We start from the raw sequence: 16,348 nt of genomic DNA, 5'->3' as shown, positions 1-16,348 counted from the left end.
CCCATCATTGCACGTCCTAAATAGTTTGGACCTTAAAGAGTTACTCCCAGCTCCATAAAATTGGATTGTCGGATAGAGGCTTTAAATACAAACATTTTTGCAATTTAATGCTTGCTAATTTTTTTTCCATCATTCTTGAGGTATTAACACTTCTTATGTTTACAGCTTGTTGTCTTGGAGACCGACCACCTTTCCTAAACAGCAGAACATGCTATAGCGTTTTTTTTGCTGCAGATTTCACCCATACTAATGAGTAGGAGGGTAATCTGCAATCAAAAAGCATGTAAAAAATGTGACAAACTATTTTCTGCAGTGATTTTTCCTGCCAACACATCAGTATTTGCAGCAGTTTTCTGCAGGTGCGCACGCAGCCTTAGTTCTGGCTATTGGCGAACTGCAGGTACAGTAACATCTCCCGGTGCAATGTCGGCGGGCGGATACGACCTCCTACCTGGGTGCTCTGAGTGTCAGTGACGGGTTGGTGTCTTTGTGGCATTTTTAGTTGCTCCTCTAGTTTCTGGATTTCTTGCTGAAATACATCTCTCTCGTGTTCCCTATCGACCGCCTGTTCCTGTATCCCCCCCCCCCCAAAAAAAAACAAAAAACAAAACAAAACACAAAATGAGCGGAGGGGCATTAATAGGAAACAAAATACATGTATAAAGAAATATAAAGTCTAATGGAGCACATATAACACATCAATAAATTGATAAGATATGCCCTCACTTAATGATATTGGGCGTTTGACCTCTAAGATCCCCCCCAAGTGTGATGAGGCTGCAGCGCTGAATTCTCTTTTTTCCTGCATAGCGCCGCTGTGACTACCTGGCTGTAAAGGGAACTGCAGCCGGCCTCATTTACGTTGTCAGAGACGACTCTGTGCAGAGGTAAAACAGTGAAGGGGATGCAGCGCTGCAGAAGTCCCAGGGGCAGAGCTGACAGAGGGGCGTACCTTTAACTAGTATACTCATAAATATGATTTGTGCCCTTCCTCCAATTCTGTATACATTTCCTATATATTCCCACTAGGAATCCTCTTCCTGGCTCTTGGTTACCCATAACAACCAATCACAGAGCAGCTTCCATTTTACCAGACCTGTTTACAAAATGACAGCTGCGCTGTGATTGGTTGCTATGGGCAACAGAGACAGAAGCAGGAGGCGGCCATTATTCTATCATATTATATATGGCCAGAAATATTCATACTTTTAATGAAAAAAAAAAAACATTGCTGTGTTAGCGGCTGGTGCTCCTGAGCTTGCTCTGCCTTGTCTACCCTGTCCATGTCCACCCTGGGTGGTGATGACGGTACAATCACACATGTGCTGCGTCACAGTGCAGTAAGATGAGGAAACCCGCTATACAACTTGAAGTCTTGAGTACGAGCAGATTGGCTGCAGCGCTGTGGACATGACATCAACGCTGCAGCCTAACAACAGACACCAGGGGCAAGGGTGGAGATTCAGTTGTGGACCAGGGGAGGGGGAGTAAAGCGCAATATTTACTGTATTTATTTGGTACTACTAATGGAGCTTATAGTAAGCGAAACGCGTTGGAGATTGAATGTGAAAATATAATAATATATATATGTATATAAACACATACATACACACATACATATACACACACACACATATATATATATACATATACACATATATATATATATATATATATATATATATATATATATATATATATATATATATATATATATATATATATATATATACACACACACATACCGTACATATATAATCTCAAACTGGGATGATCACATTTGTAGTCCATAAGTTGCTTACTTACGTCTAGGAAGCGACGCGTCTTCTCCAGTTGTTTTTCCAGAGCAAGGTTCTTCTGGCGGAGATCTTCCAGGTCAGCGTTCTTCTCCTGCTCCAAGTCTGTATACCGGTTCACCTGCTCCTCCAGCTCCACCTCCAGAACCTTGACGTGTTTGTGGAGGTCTCCGGAGTCCTTCTCCGCCTGACGCTGAACCTCGATCTTCTCCATCAGCAGCTTCTCCGTCTCTTCCAGCAACTCTGTTCAGGGAGGTGACATACAATCCCATCAATCCCTATTCAAAGGTGACGCCCTCCTATCAGTAGAATCTCAATAACCCCAATGCTCATGGCAGGAAAAACATTGGATGGTGCTGAAGTGTTGGAGGTTTTAGATTTTTCGAGCAAGTGACATCTACGTCTGTATCAAGTGTGCCGTGTGTCTCGGTATATATATGGCAAGCGTAATAAGAGAACTGGTTTTTGGTAATAGAAAAAAAAAAAAAACGTGACAAATTATATATAAAGAGGTTTTACCCAATATAAAAATATAATTTGCAGCACTCACAAATGTACGTTATATATGGCAGGAGTTATATAATTAAATCTAAATGCAGATGAACCATGGTCATGGCATTCACTTTATTGCCGACCTGGCTTACTTATGTTCTCTGTAGCTGTATTCGAGCAGGTTATCCTAATAACTACTCCCTTGGTGCACTCAAAAGACAACATGGGACTTAAAGGGGCTGTCCACAACATGGCCTTTTATTTCCGACATGGCGCCACCTTTGACCGCATGTTGCATTTGTGACCCTAAAATAAAGGGACCACAGCACTGGATTCTGCAGTCCCACTTGAATTGCGCCATGCTGTGGTTCCCCTGCACAGCGCTGGGATGAGAGTGCAGTCCGATGGATGTCTCCGGAGCATGCCCGGCACCACCTTTCTGCCTGCAATTGTCACCCCCCACCTTTGATTGAAGTAGATGATGTTTCCATACAATCTGTGGGAGATGTCAGGGGTGGCCGAGGTGGTGCTGAGTGCAATCCGGAAACAGCGATCTGACCGATCCTTGCACCGATTTGCATGCAGTGGGGCCTTCAGAAAACCGTGTTTCACAACTGTAGGGACGGGAATTAAGGTGTTGGCTGCAGTAAATAACGGAAAACCTGTTGACAGCTTCCCTTTAAAGATTAAATATCAAAATTATTTGTAGATGTTACAAATATTTCCAAATTTTTAATTTTTTTTTTTTAATTACTTTTGATACACTCTCAGAGATCCAATGTTTTTCCGCCTCATGATGAAAGCCGGGACGTGAGCGTCCAGTGCACCGGGTGCAGTTAGGCATACAGTATATATATATATATATATATATCAACACTTTTTCACGCTTTGGAGTTTGGAACAAACTGCAAAACTTTCACCGGGTGCTGTTATATCAGGAAGAGAGAAACCGTCACAAAGATGATTTAGACGTATGAACAGAAAAATCACCGAAAAACAAAATATGCAATTTTCTTTAAAAATCACCGTTTCCGGCGACCCCCTGCCTATTACCATCATCTTACGTGAGCGATCATCTGTGATGCAATGCAATATAGTGCCAAAATGAGGAGATCGATCAATCAAATCTGGAAGTTTGGAGGGAAGTGGAGGTAGTGGGGGGGTTGGATAGATTTCCGAAACAAGGAAAAAGGGGGGGGGGGTAGAGTCACTAGGGGAGCGATGATTGGATGATGATAAGATGATGGTTGAGATGCGTGTTAATGAGAGGTAGAGAGTTTAACCCCTTGCTAGCAAAAGGGGTTTGGAGCACCGCAGGAGGAGTGGTTAAGGCACAGGAGCCGGCAATTTAGAAAGCGAGGATTAGTGCAAGGTATCAAGGAGCCCAAAAAGCCAGAGAATTAGTTCAATCCCAAATCGTAGCCATTAAAACACCCGATTAGAGGTTGGCCATGCAGGGGGTACAAACAAACCTTCTTTGGGAGCTGCAACGACTGCAGCTTCTACTAAGCCTGGGAGAATAGAGAACAAAACAAATGCAGTGTAATTCACATGCCGTGTACAGTTCTTCTGTCAATGCTGGAGAGAAGAGAGAGCAGCAAAGGGAAGATCGGGGGGTGAATAGTAACAGGAGAATGTGGTGCGAGTATTACATGTAAAGGCTAAGTTACACCCAATGCACAGGCCCCAAGAAAATATCTGCCGACGGATGACATCATCATGATCATGACCTCACGGCAGCAGCAAGCAGAGCCGACGGATGACATCATGATCATGACATCACGGCAGCAGCAAGCAGAGCCGACGGATGACATCATGATCATGACATCACGGCAGCAGCAAGCAGAGCCGACGGATGACATCATGATCATGACATCACGGCAGCAGCAAGCAGAGCCGACGGATGACATCATGATCATGACATCACGGCAGCAGCAAGCAGAGCCGACGGATGACATCATCATGGTCATGCAGTCACGGCAGCAGCAAGCCAATGCTGCCTGTAACACTTGCTTGCTTTATCAGGACCTGTCACATTGAGGGCTTACCTGATGAGAAAGGAGAGCAACGGGGCTCTGGACACAACAGAGAACAAGTTATACTTCGAGGTGGGGGGGAATCTTTAGTTAAAATTAAAATAAAAAAAAAAAAAAAAAAAAACAGGAAAGACTAATGCTTCTAAATACAGTTAGGTCCATATATATATTTAGACAGAGACAACATTTTTCTAATTTTGGTTCTAGACATTACGACAATGAATTTTAAACAAAACAATTCAGATGCAGTTGAAGTTCAAACTTTCAGCTTTCATTTGAGGGTATCCACATTAAAATTGGATGAAGGGTTTAGGAGTTTCAGCTCCTTAACATGTGCCACCCTGTTTTTAAAGGGACCAAAAGTAATTGGACAGATTAAATAATTGTAAATAAAATGTTCATTTCTAGTACTTGGCTGAAAACCCTTTGTTGGCAATGACTGTCTGAAGTCTTGAACTCATGGACATCACCAGACGCTGTGTTTCCTCCTTTTTGATGCTCTGCCAGGCCTTCACTGCGGTGGTTTTCAGTTGCTGTTTGTTTGTGGGCCTTTCTGTCTGAAGTTTAGTCTTTAACAAGTGAAATGCATGCCCAATTGGGTTGAGATCAGGTGACTGACTTGGCCATTCAAGAATATTCCACTTCTTTGCTTTAATAAACTCCTGGGTTGCTTTGGCCTTATGTTTTGGGTCATTGTCCATCTGTAGTATGAAACGACGACCAATCAGTTTGGCTGCATTTGGCTGGATCTGAGTACACAGTATGGCTCTGAATACCTCAGAATTCATTCGGCTGCTTCTGTCCTGTGTCCTGTCTGGACCAAGGGAATGCAGTGGACGTGGTGTACATGGACTTTTCAAAAGCTTTTGATACGGTGCCACACAAAAGGTTGATACATAAAATGAGAACAATGGGGATAGGGGAAAATATGTGTAGGTGGGTTAAGAGCTGGCTCAGGGATAGGAAACAAAGGGTGGTTATTAATGGAGCACACTCGGACTGGGTCACGGTTAGCAGTGGGGTACCACAGGGGTCAGTATTGGGCCCGCTTCTTTTTAACATATTTATTAATGACCTTGTAGGGGGCATAGAGAGTAGAATTTCAATATTTGCAGATGACACTAAACTCTGCAGGGTAATTAATACAGAGGAGGACAATTTTATATTACAGGAGGATTTATGTAAACTAGAAGCTTGGGCTGAAAAATGGCAAATGAGCTTTAATGGGGATAAATGTAAGGTCATGCACTTGGGTAGAACGAACAAGTTGTATAATTATGTGCTTAATTGTAAAACACTGGGCAAAACAGTCACTGAAAAAGACCTGGGTGTATGGGTGGACGACAAACTCACATTTAGTGGCCAGAGTCAAGCAGCTGCTGCAAAGGCAAATAAAATAATGGGATGCATTAAAAGAGGCATAGATGCTCATGAGGAGAACATAATTTTACCTCTATATAAGTCACTAGTGCGACCACACTTAGAATACTGTGTACAGTTCTGGTCTCCGGTGTATAAGAAAGACATAGCTGAACTGGAGCAGGTGCAGAGAAGAGCGACCAAGGTTATTAGGGAACTAGGGGGTCTGCAATACCAAGACAGGTTATTACACTTGGGGTTATTTAGTTTGGAGAATCGAAGGCTTAGGGGTGATCTTATTACAATGTATAAATATATGTGGGGACAATACAAAGACCTTTCTAATGATCTTTTTACTCTTAGACCTGTGACGGGGACAAGGGGGCATCCTCTACGTCTGGAGGAAAGAAGGTTTAAGCATACTCACAGACGCGGATTCTTTACTGTAAGAGCAGTGAGACTATGGAACTCTCTGCCATATGATGTTGTAATGAGTGATTCACTACTAAAATTTAAGAAGGGACTGGATGCCTTTCTTGAAAAGTATAATATTACAGGGTATATACACTAGTCTCCTTAATATTGCGTTGATCCAGGGAGCTAGTCTGATTGCTGTATGTGGATTCGGGAAGGAATTTTTTTCCCCAATGTGAAGCTTACTGTTGCCACATGGGTTTTTTTTGCCTTCCTCTGGATCAACATGATAGGGCAAGTTAGGATAGGATATGGGTTGAACTAGATGGACTTAAAGTCTCCCTTCAACCTTAATAACTATGTTACTATGTTACATCATCAATAAACACTAGTGACCCAGTGCCACTGGCAGCCATGCATGCCCAAGCCATCACACTGCCTCCGCCGTGTTTTACAGATGATGTGGTATGCTTTGGATCATGAGCTGTACCACGCCTTCGCCATACTTTTCTCTTTCCATCATTCTGGTAGAGGTTGACCTTGGTTTCATCTGTCCAAAGAATGTTCTTCCAGAACTGTGCTGGCTTTTTTAGATGTTTTTTTTTTAGCAAAGTCCAGTCTAGCCTTTTGATTCTTGATGCTTATGAGTGGCTTGCACCGTGCAGTGAACCCTCTGTATTTACTTTCATGCAGTCTTCTCTTTATGGTAGATTTGGATATTGATACGCCTACCTCCTGGAGAGTGTTGGTCACTTGGTTGGCTGTTGTGAAGGGGTTTCTCTTCACCATGGAAATTATTATGCGATCATCCACCACTGTTGTCTTCCGTGGGCGCCCAGGTCTTTTTGCATTGATGAGTTCACCAGTGCTTTCTTTCTTTCTCAGGATGTACCAAACTGTAGATTTGGCCACTCCTAATGCTGTAGCAATTTCTCGGATGGGTTTTTTTTTCTGTTTATGCAGCTTAAGGATGGCTTGTTTCACCTGCATGGAGAGCTCCTTTGACCGCATGTTTCCTTCACAGCCTTCCAAATGCAAGCACCGCACTTCAAATCAACTCCAGGCCTTTTATCTGCTTAACTGAGAATGACAAAAGGAAGGGATTGCCCACACCTGTCCATGAAATGGCCTTGGAGTCAATTGTCCAATTACTTTTGGTCCCTTGAAAAACAGGGTGGCACATGTTAAGGAGCTGAAACTCCTAAACCCTTCATCCAATTTTAATGTGGATACCCTCAAATGAAAGCTGAAAGAAAGTTTGAACTTCATCTGCATCTGAATTGTTTTGTTTAAAATTCATTGTTGTAATGTCTAGAACCAAAATTAGAAAAATGTTGTCTCTGTCCAAATATATATGGACCTAACTGTATAATCCGTTCTCCTGACATATCTAAAGAATAACTAAACTATTACCATTTTTCCTATATTATGCTGCAATTATGCTGTTCCATCATTATTATTCCTCCAGTAAAGCTAAGAATAAGTTGTCAACTGGGCGTTACCATTTCACTTTTCGACGTGCCTGACCATGTCCAATCAATGCTGAGTGAGTAGGGACACCCACTGCTGGCAAGTGAATGATAAATCTCAATATGATAAATATAAATTCTTCACATATTTCAAGAGGACCAATGGAGGAACAGCACCATGCAAGCGTCTAAAAAAAAAAAAAAAAAAAAAAAGATGATGCCGAGTGGTTATTTCTTTAGGAGCAAGTATTTACTACAACAGACATGTCAGGAGAAAGGATTTACTATAGAAAGTGCCTGAAAAGGAAACCAATTGGTTTAAATCATAAAACAAGATCAGTCACCACTAAAATTGAGTTTGTCAGCAGGTTGGCTGGTATGTAATCTGAGAGTAGCATGCAGTAGAGACCGAGACCCCGATTATAGTGATGTGTCACTTACTGGTATGCTTGGTGCAGTTTTCATAAAATCCCAGTTTTCTCTCCTGCAGATCTAGCAGAGCTCTGAATGCTGAGCCCTGTATAACCCCGCCCATACCACTGATTGGCTGCTTGCGGTGCACACTGGCAGAATGCTGCCAATCAGTGATGAGGGCGGGGCTATACAGAGCAGGAGGATTACAAGGCAGGAGACAATTAGTCCTCTAGTGAATTGTACTAGACACTGATTTTACTGAAACTCAACAAGCAGCCCAGTGAGTGACAAAACACAGGAATCAGGCTCTCAGCCCTTATATTATGCTGCTCTCAAATTACATAGCAAAAAATAGCTGAAAGGTTCCATTTAAAGGTCCGGGGCCTAGATAATCTCTGAAAACAACAAAATCTGCCCTATTGATCTGCAGCGAGCCCCAAAAATCCAGTCTGCACCAAGCACCGAAAGTGATGACATTACAGTTCACCTGTCCCAGGACGACTGCTGCCTGTGACTGGCTGCAGCGGTCAGGTGACTTGAACAGTGCACCAGAGAGACATCCGATGATATATTTTTAAAGTCACGTGACCACTGTAGCCAATCACAGTCTGCTGTGGCCCTGGAAATGGTAAATGGTTCAACGGTGCCATCACTTACGATGCAGTGCAGGACATAGGGCGGCCTATGCAGGATCCATAAGGGGTTTCCGTAGGCGATTTGGGCAGATATTGCCATTTTTGGAAAGTAGAAATGCCCGGTCAACATTGTATTTAGCACAAACAACCTTTTTAAGGGGTCATCCATAAGGGTAGACAGGCAGCAGATTTTTCAGCAGAATTGCATACAGAAAATCCGCCGAGTATTACGATACCAACATTATGGATAAGACTTCACAAAATCTCACAAACACATGGAGCAGGATAAATACGGATTTTCTACTGCAAGTAGTATGCAGCGTTCACTCCCATGTGGACTTAGTTTAAGAATAGGAAACATACCCAAAAAGCAAATTTTGGATAACACAAACTCTACATGTTCTTCTTCAGACCCAGAAATTCAGTAATAAAATATGAACCAGGATTAAAATGTACAAGCTGTGAATTTTAGCACCACTAGAGGGAGCTAAGGAGCTTGCTGCATACTGGTGTATACTGAACTCAATATTCTCAGCTAAAGGAGGCCGCACAGAATGCAATGGGAACCGGCTAAGAATTTCCTAACAATATTTTCTACTACGGTTTTAAATAACAATAAGAATGATACCTGTTTTGAAGCAATCCCATGTTCCAGCAATGAGAAATCGAGCTTTGTAGGTACAGGTAAATTAGCCTAGAAATGCATGGGGGCGGGGTACCAACATACATTGGTTGCAGACACGCCCACAATGCACTTCCCAGGTAATCTACATATGGCTACAAAGCTCAGTTTCTCGGCGCTGACACTTCACATTACGACAAAACAAATTTTTATGGTTGTACAAGGACCTATACACTAGTCTGATCAATAAATTCATCCTTCTTTAAGAGAAGGAATATATAGAATTACATGTTGTCCTGCTGCACTGCTGTGAAGGGTAAAACAACTTTTTGGAGCAATTAAGGTTTGATCAATATATATAAAGCCGCTCTGGTGTTCTGGGTGCGGGGACAATGTGTAATAATGTGATCTGACCCCAGACTTATATGATTGGTACAATGAGCCTTTCGGGCAGGGATACCTACGTTGCTCAGCGGGCGCTGCATCAGCTTTCAGAGCCAGTTTCTGGCGGGACAGCAGCTCCTTCTCCTCTTGTATCAGCTGCCGCTCCTGCTCCAGATCCTGCAACCTGTTACCTGTACTCTGCAGCTCCTGTTCAAGATGCCGAATCAGGTCGCTCTTTTCCTGCATTTGCTTATCAAGAAAGACTCTTTCGTCTGTGTAGCCATCGAGGAGGCCTGGAAATAGCAATGGGGGACAGAACGGTGAGTGGAATCTCAAGAGCAAGAAAGTCTGTGCAGCAAACATAAAAAATCTGTTTATATCAAGAACATCCAGAAAATTGCAAATTACACACAATAATTGATTTAGTTTATTATTTCGTTACATTAGTTCACATTTGATCAGGTTTCCTGAACAACATCAGGTGTCAGATATCTGATCCCGAGTTACAGCCCGTATTATACTCCAGAGCTGCACTCACTATTCTGCTGGTGCAGTCACTGTGTACATACATTACATTACTGATCCTGAGTTACATCCTGTGTTATACCCCAGAGCTGCACTCACTATTCTGCTGGTGCAGTCACTGTGTACATACATTACTGATCCTGAGTTACATCCTGTGTTATACCCCAGAGCTGCACTCACTATTCTGCTGGTGCAGTCACTGTGTACATACATTACATTACTGATCCTGAGTTACATCCTGTATTATACCCCGGAGCTGCACTCACTATTCTGCTGGTGCAGTCACCGTGTACAGTCATGGCCAAAAGTTTTGAGAATGACACAAATATTATATTTTCACATGATCTGCTGCCCTCTGGTTTTTATGTGTGTTTGTCAGATGTTTTTATCACATACAGAAATATAATTGCAATCATATTATGAGTAACAAAAGGTTATATTGACAGTTAGAATGAGTTAATGCAGCAAGTCAATATTTGCAGTGTTGACCCTTCTTCTTCAGGACCTCAGCAATTCTCCCTGGCATGCTCTCAATCAACTTCTGGATCAAATCCTGACTGACAGCAGTCAATTTTTGCAAAATCAATGCTTTTAATTTGTCTGAATTTGAAGGTTTTTGTTTGTCCACCCGTCTCTTGATGATTGACCACAAGTTCTCAATGGGATTAAGATCTGGGGAGTTTCCAGGCCATGGTCCCAAAATCTCTGTTTTGTTCCCTGAGCCATTTAGTTATCACCTTTGCTTTATGGCAAGGTGCTCCATCATGTTGAAAAAGGCATTGTTGATCGCCAAACTGCTCTTGGACGGTTGGGAGAAGTTGCTCTCGGAGGACATTCTGGTACCATTCTTTATTCATGGCTGTGTTTTTAGGCAAGACTGAGAGAGAGCCCATTCCCTTGGCTGAGAAGCCACCCCACACATGAATGGTTTCAGGATGCTTGACAGTTGGCATGAGACAAGACTGGTGGTAGCGCTCACCTCGTCTTCTCCGAATAAGCCGTTTTCCAGATGTCCCAAACAATCGAAAAGTGGATTCATCAGAGAAAATGACTTTACCCCAGTCCTCAGCAGTCCACTCCCTGTACCTCTTGCAGAATATCAGTCTGTCCATGATGTTTTTTCTGGAGAGAAGTGGCTTCTTTGCTGCCCTCCTTGAGACCAGGCCTTGCGCCAAGAGTCTCCGCCTCACAGTGCGTGCAGATGCACTCACACCTGCCTGCTGCCATTCCTGAGCAAGCTCTGCACTGCTGGTAGCCCGATCCCGCAGCTGAAACACTTTTAAGAGACGGTCCTGGCGCTTCCTGGTCTTTCTTGGACGCCCTGGAGCCTTTTTTGGCAACAAGGGAACCTCTCTCCTTGAAGTTCTTGATGATGCAATAGATTGTTGACTGAGGTGCAATCTTTCTAGCTGCGATACTCTTCCCTGTTAGGCCATTTTTGTGCAGCGCAATGATGACTGCACGTGTTTCTTTAGAGATAACCATGGTTAACAGAAGAGAAACAATGATGCCAAGCACCAGCCTCCTTTTAAAGTGTCCAGTGGTGTCATTCTTACTTAATCATGACAGATTGATCTCCAGCCCTGTCCTCATCAACACCCACACCTGTGTTAATGGAGCAATCACTGAAACGATGTTAGCTGGTCCTTTTAAGGCAGGGCTGCAATGATGTTGAAATGTGTTTTGGGGGATAAAGTTCATTTTCTAGGCAAATATTGACTTTGCAAGTAATTGGTGTTAAGCTGATCACTCTTTATAACATTCTGGAGTATATGCAAATTGACATTAGAAAAAATGAAGCAGTAGACTTTGTAAAAATTAATATTTGTGTCATTCTCAAAACTTTTGGCCATGATTGTACATACATTACATTACTGATCCTGAGTTACATCCTGTATTATACCCCAGAGCTGCACTCACTATTCTGCTGGTGCAGTCACTGTGTACATACATTACAATACTGATCCTGAGTTACATCCTGTATTATACTCCAGAGCTGCACTCACTATTCTGCTGGTGCAGTCACTGTGTACATACATTACTGATCCTGAGTTACATCCTGTATTATACTCCAGAGCTGCACTCACTAATCTGCTGGAGCAGTCACTGTGTACATACATTACATTACAGATCCACAGTTATAACCTGTATAATACTCCAGAGCTGCACTCACTGGGTACATATATTACATTACTGATCCTGAGATACATCCTGAGGGCAGCTCTGGAGTATAATACAGGATGTAACTCGGGGTCAGTACAGGATCAGTAATGTAATGCATGTACACAGTGACAGCACCAGCAGAATAGCGAGTGCAGCTCTGGAGTATAATACAGGATGTAACTCAGGATCAGTAATGTAATGTATGTACACAGTGACGGCACCAGCAGAATAGTGAGTGCAGCTCTGGGGTATAATACAGGATGTAACTCAGGATCAGTAATGTAATGTATGTACACAGTGACTGCACCAGCAGAATAGTGAGTGCAGCTCTGGGGTATAATACAGGATGTAACTCAGGATCAGTAATGTAATGTGTGCACACAGTGTGCACACAGTGACTGCACCAGCAGAATAGTGAGTGCAGCTCTGGGGTATAATACAGGAGGTAACTCAGGATCAGTAATGTAATGTGTGTAAACAGTGACTGCACCAGCAGAATAGTGAGTGCAGCTCTGGAGTATAATACAGGATGTAACTCAGGATCAGTAATGTAATGTATGTACACAGTGACGGCACCAGCAGAATAGTGAGTGCAGCTCTGGAGTATAATACAGGATGTAACTCAGGATCAGTAATGCAATGTATGTACACAGTGACTGCACCAGCAGAATAGTGAGTGCAGCTCTGGAGTATAATACAGGATGTAACTCAGGATCAGTAATGTAATGTATGTACACAGTGACGGCACCAGCAGAATAGTGAGTGCAGCTCTGGAGTATAATACAGGATGTAACTCAGGATCAGTAATGTAATGTATGTACTTGTACACAGTGACTGCACCAGCAGAATAGTGAGTGCAGCTCTGCGGCATAATACAGGATGTAACTCAGGATCAGTAATGTAATGTATGTACACAGTGAAGGCACCAGCAGAATAGTGAGTGCAGCTCTGGGGTATAATACAGGAGGTAACTCAGGATCAGTAATGTAATGTATGCACACAGTGACTGCACCAGCAGAATAGTGAGTGCAGCTCTGGGGCATAATACAGGATGTAACTCAGGATCAGTAATGTAATGTATGTACACAGTGAAGGCACCAGCAGAATAGTGAGTGCAGCTCTGGGGTATAATACAAGAGGTAACTCAGGATCAGTAATGTAATGTATGTACACAGTGACAGCACCAGCAGAATAGTGAGTGCAGCTCTGGAGTATAATACAGGATGTAACTCAGGATCAGTAATGTAATGTATGTACACAGTGACTGCACCAGCAGAATAACGAGTGCAGCTCTGGAGTATAATACAGGATGTAACTAAGGATCAGTAATGTAATGTATGTACACAGTGACGGTACCAGCAGAATAGTGAGTGCAGCTCTGGAGTATAATACAGGATGTAACTCAGGATCAGTAATGTAATGTATGTACACAGTGACGGTACCAGCAGAATAGTGAGTGCAGCTCTGGGGCATAATACAGGATGTAACTCAGGATCAGTAATGTAATGTATGTACACAGTGACGGCACCAGCAGAATAGTGAGTGCAGCTCTTTAGTATAATACAGCATCTTACTTAGAATCAGTCCTACAAAAAATCTGTCACTTTAAAACTGAACTTCTGCAGATTTATTCTACCTGCAAATAGTGAAATAGTGTTTGGAGGAGAATGCGGACAGCAATGAAGCTGTACTATGGAGACGATCACTTGACACTTTTGAGCAGTACACACTGGCACTATGGTGCACACTTCGCTCACACACAATGTTACCTCCGCCTAGAGATGTGATGGGATTAGCAGGATGAGGCCGGGCGGCCATCCACCTACATGGTACATGCATTGCTAGGAGAACATGGATGATGCACATAACTGCGCTGACACAAGTCATTAACCCTGAAAGCAAGGACATAAATCTCCTATATCTGCCGTTCTCTCCGTGCACATCACTTATTAAGGGCTCAGCCCAGATAAATATTGACAAGTCCGTGCAGGTTTTATAGCATTGTCTCTGAATTCCAGCTGTCATCTGCTCGCCGTACGTGAAGGATTCTGACACCTGGCGACTATTGCTACGTCCTCTATGGAGACACTGTTTCCACAATAAGAAATCCCTCTGATCATTTGTCCTCTTGTTGGTGAAATGTTCTCTGCTATTGACAAAACATACTAATAACCTGTAAAGCCTCCAGACGGTGGCGTTATCGGTCACTGCTGCAGAACAGGAGTCATCATTCATTCATTAAAGCTCCTGAAACAAGGAGGACGCAGCAGGCTCATAGGCAAATTTACGTCAAAGACCACCCCATCCTGGGACCCCCAATCTATGAGGCAGGTCTGCATATTCTGAACCCAGCAGGGGAGTAATTACTACTGTACGCCCCACTGATGTAGATTTACGGTACTGCAGTGCGCAGGACCTCTCACGGCGCCTGCGCACTGCAGTACTTTGCCCTCAACAGGGCAGAGCAGTGCGCCTGCACAGGAGCCATGATGGGAAGCAAAGAAGAGGACGGCATCGTATGAAGATGGAAGGCGCCGGACCGGACCGCGACAGCCATCGGACCAAGACCGGACCCGGACCGCCCCGGGGTGAGTATAATCGAACTCATTTTTCTTATCTTTCAGGTTACATCGAGGGGCTTATTATCTACAGCATTACAGAATGCTGAAGATAAGCCCCTGATGGAGGTGCCGGCAGCCGATAGGGCTGAAATGGGGGGACAGCTTCCCTTTAAGTTTTAATTCTTCACCACTTTCCAAACCTCTTTTGCCGAGAGCTGATAACGCTCTTTACAGGTAACATGTCCGAAACCAGATTTTAGAAATCCATCAATGATTACAGCACTGAAGGGCGAAACACGGTACATGAATAAATCAGGAAAGCCTGGACAAGAAGGAAGGGGAGGACTCCATAATGTTACTTTTCTGCTGTGAGATGGATGCAGAGAGAGCGAGGGGGAGAGAGAGAGAGCTCGGGCGCGGGATAGAGAGCGCGCGTGAGGGGGAGAGAAAGAGCGCGCGAGGGATAGAGTGCGCGCGGGAGAGAGAGAGCGAGGGGGAGAGAGAGCGAGAGAGAGAGCGAGAGAGAGAGAGGGCGAGGGGGAGAGAGCGAGCGCGCGAGAGAGAGGGCGAGCGCGAGAGAGAGCGCGAGGGGGAGAGAGAGCGCGAGGGGGAGAGAGAGCGCGAGGGGGAGAGAGAGCGCGAGGGGGAGAGAGAGGGCGAGCGGGAGAGAGAGCGCGAGGGGGAGAGAGAGCGCGAGGGGGAGAGAGAGCGCGAGGGGGAGAGAGAGCGCGAGGGGGAGAGAGAGCGCGAGGGGGAGAGAGAGAGCGCGAGGGGGAGAGAGAGAGCGCGAGGGGGAGAGAGAGAGCGCGAGGGGGAGAGAGAGAGCGCGAGGGGGAGAGAGAGAGCGCGAGGGGGAGAGAGCGCGAGGGGGAGAGAGCGAGCGCGAGGGGGAGAGAGCGAGCGCGAGGGGGAGAGAGAGAGCGCGAGGGGGAGAGAGAGAGCGCGAGGGGGAGAGAGAGAGCGCGAGGGGGAGAGAGAGAGCGCGAGGGGGAGAGAGAGAGCGCGAGGGGGAGAGAGAGAGCGCGAGGGGGAGAGAGAGAGCGCGAGGGGGAGAGAGAGCGCGAGGGGGAGAGAGAGGGCGAGGGGGAGAGAGAGGGCGAGGGGGAGAGAGAGGGCGAGGGGGAGAGAGAGGGTGAGGGGGAGAGCGCAAGGGGGAGAGGGCGAGGGGGAGAGAGCGAGCGCGAGAGAGAGAGGGCGAGGGGGAGAGAGAGGGCGAGGGGGAGAGAGAGGGCGAGGGGGAGAGAGAGGGCGAGGGGGAGAGAGAGGGCGAGGGGGAGAGAGAGGGCGAGGGGGAGAGAGAGGGCGAGGGGGAGAGAGAGGGCGAGGGGGAGAGAGAGGGCGAGGGGGAGAGAGAGGGCGAGGGGGAGAGAGAGGGCGAGGGGGAGAGAGAGGGCGAGGGGGGAGAGAGAGGGCGAGGGGGGAGAGAGAGCGCGAGGGGGGAGAGAGAGCGCGAGGGGGGAGAGAGAGCGCGAGGGGGG

General features: G+C 45.1%; 1 protein-coding gene across 9 annotated transcripts in view; it reads right to left on the bottom strand.

The window, feature by feature from the left end:
- AKAP9 (A-kinase anchoring protein 9) overlaps nucleotides 1-16,348 on the bottom strand; it is a 234,048-nt gene that overhangs the window by 40,368 nt on the left and 177,332 nt on the right. For 7 of the 9 annotated variants that reach the window (XM_073581981.1, XM_073581974.1, XM_073581975.1 and 4 more), the window contains 4 exons: nucleotides 9,702-9,914; nucleotides 3,761-3,799; nucleotides 1,807-2,039; nucleotides 452-571 (listed from right to left, as the gene is read on the bottom strand). In XM_073581981.1, the coding sequence (XP_073438082.1) occupies nucleotides 452-571; nucleotides 1,807-2,039; nucleotides 3,761-3,799; nucleotides 9,702-9,914 (605 nt within the window). The remainder of the gene's footprint in view (nucleotides 1-451; nucleotides 572-1,806; nucleotides 2,040-3,760; nucleotides 3,800-9,701; nucleotides 9,915-16,348) is intronic. The other 2 variants (XM_073581976.1, XM_073581982.1) reach the window with 1 other exon arrangement.

Source organism: Dendrobates tinctorius, unplaced genomic scaffold, assembly GCF_039654945.1.
Source record: "Dendrobates tinctorius isolate UK_male_01 unplaced genomic scaffold, ASM3965494v1 ptg000070l, whole genome shotgun sequence".
NCBI lineage: Eukaryota > Metazoa > Chordata > Amphibia > Anura > Dendrobatidae > Dendrobates > Dendrobates tinctorius.
The sequence above is the reverse complement of the archived record's forward strand: the minus strand, read 5'-3'. Positions and strand labels throughout refer to the sequence as shown.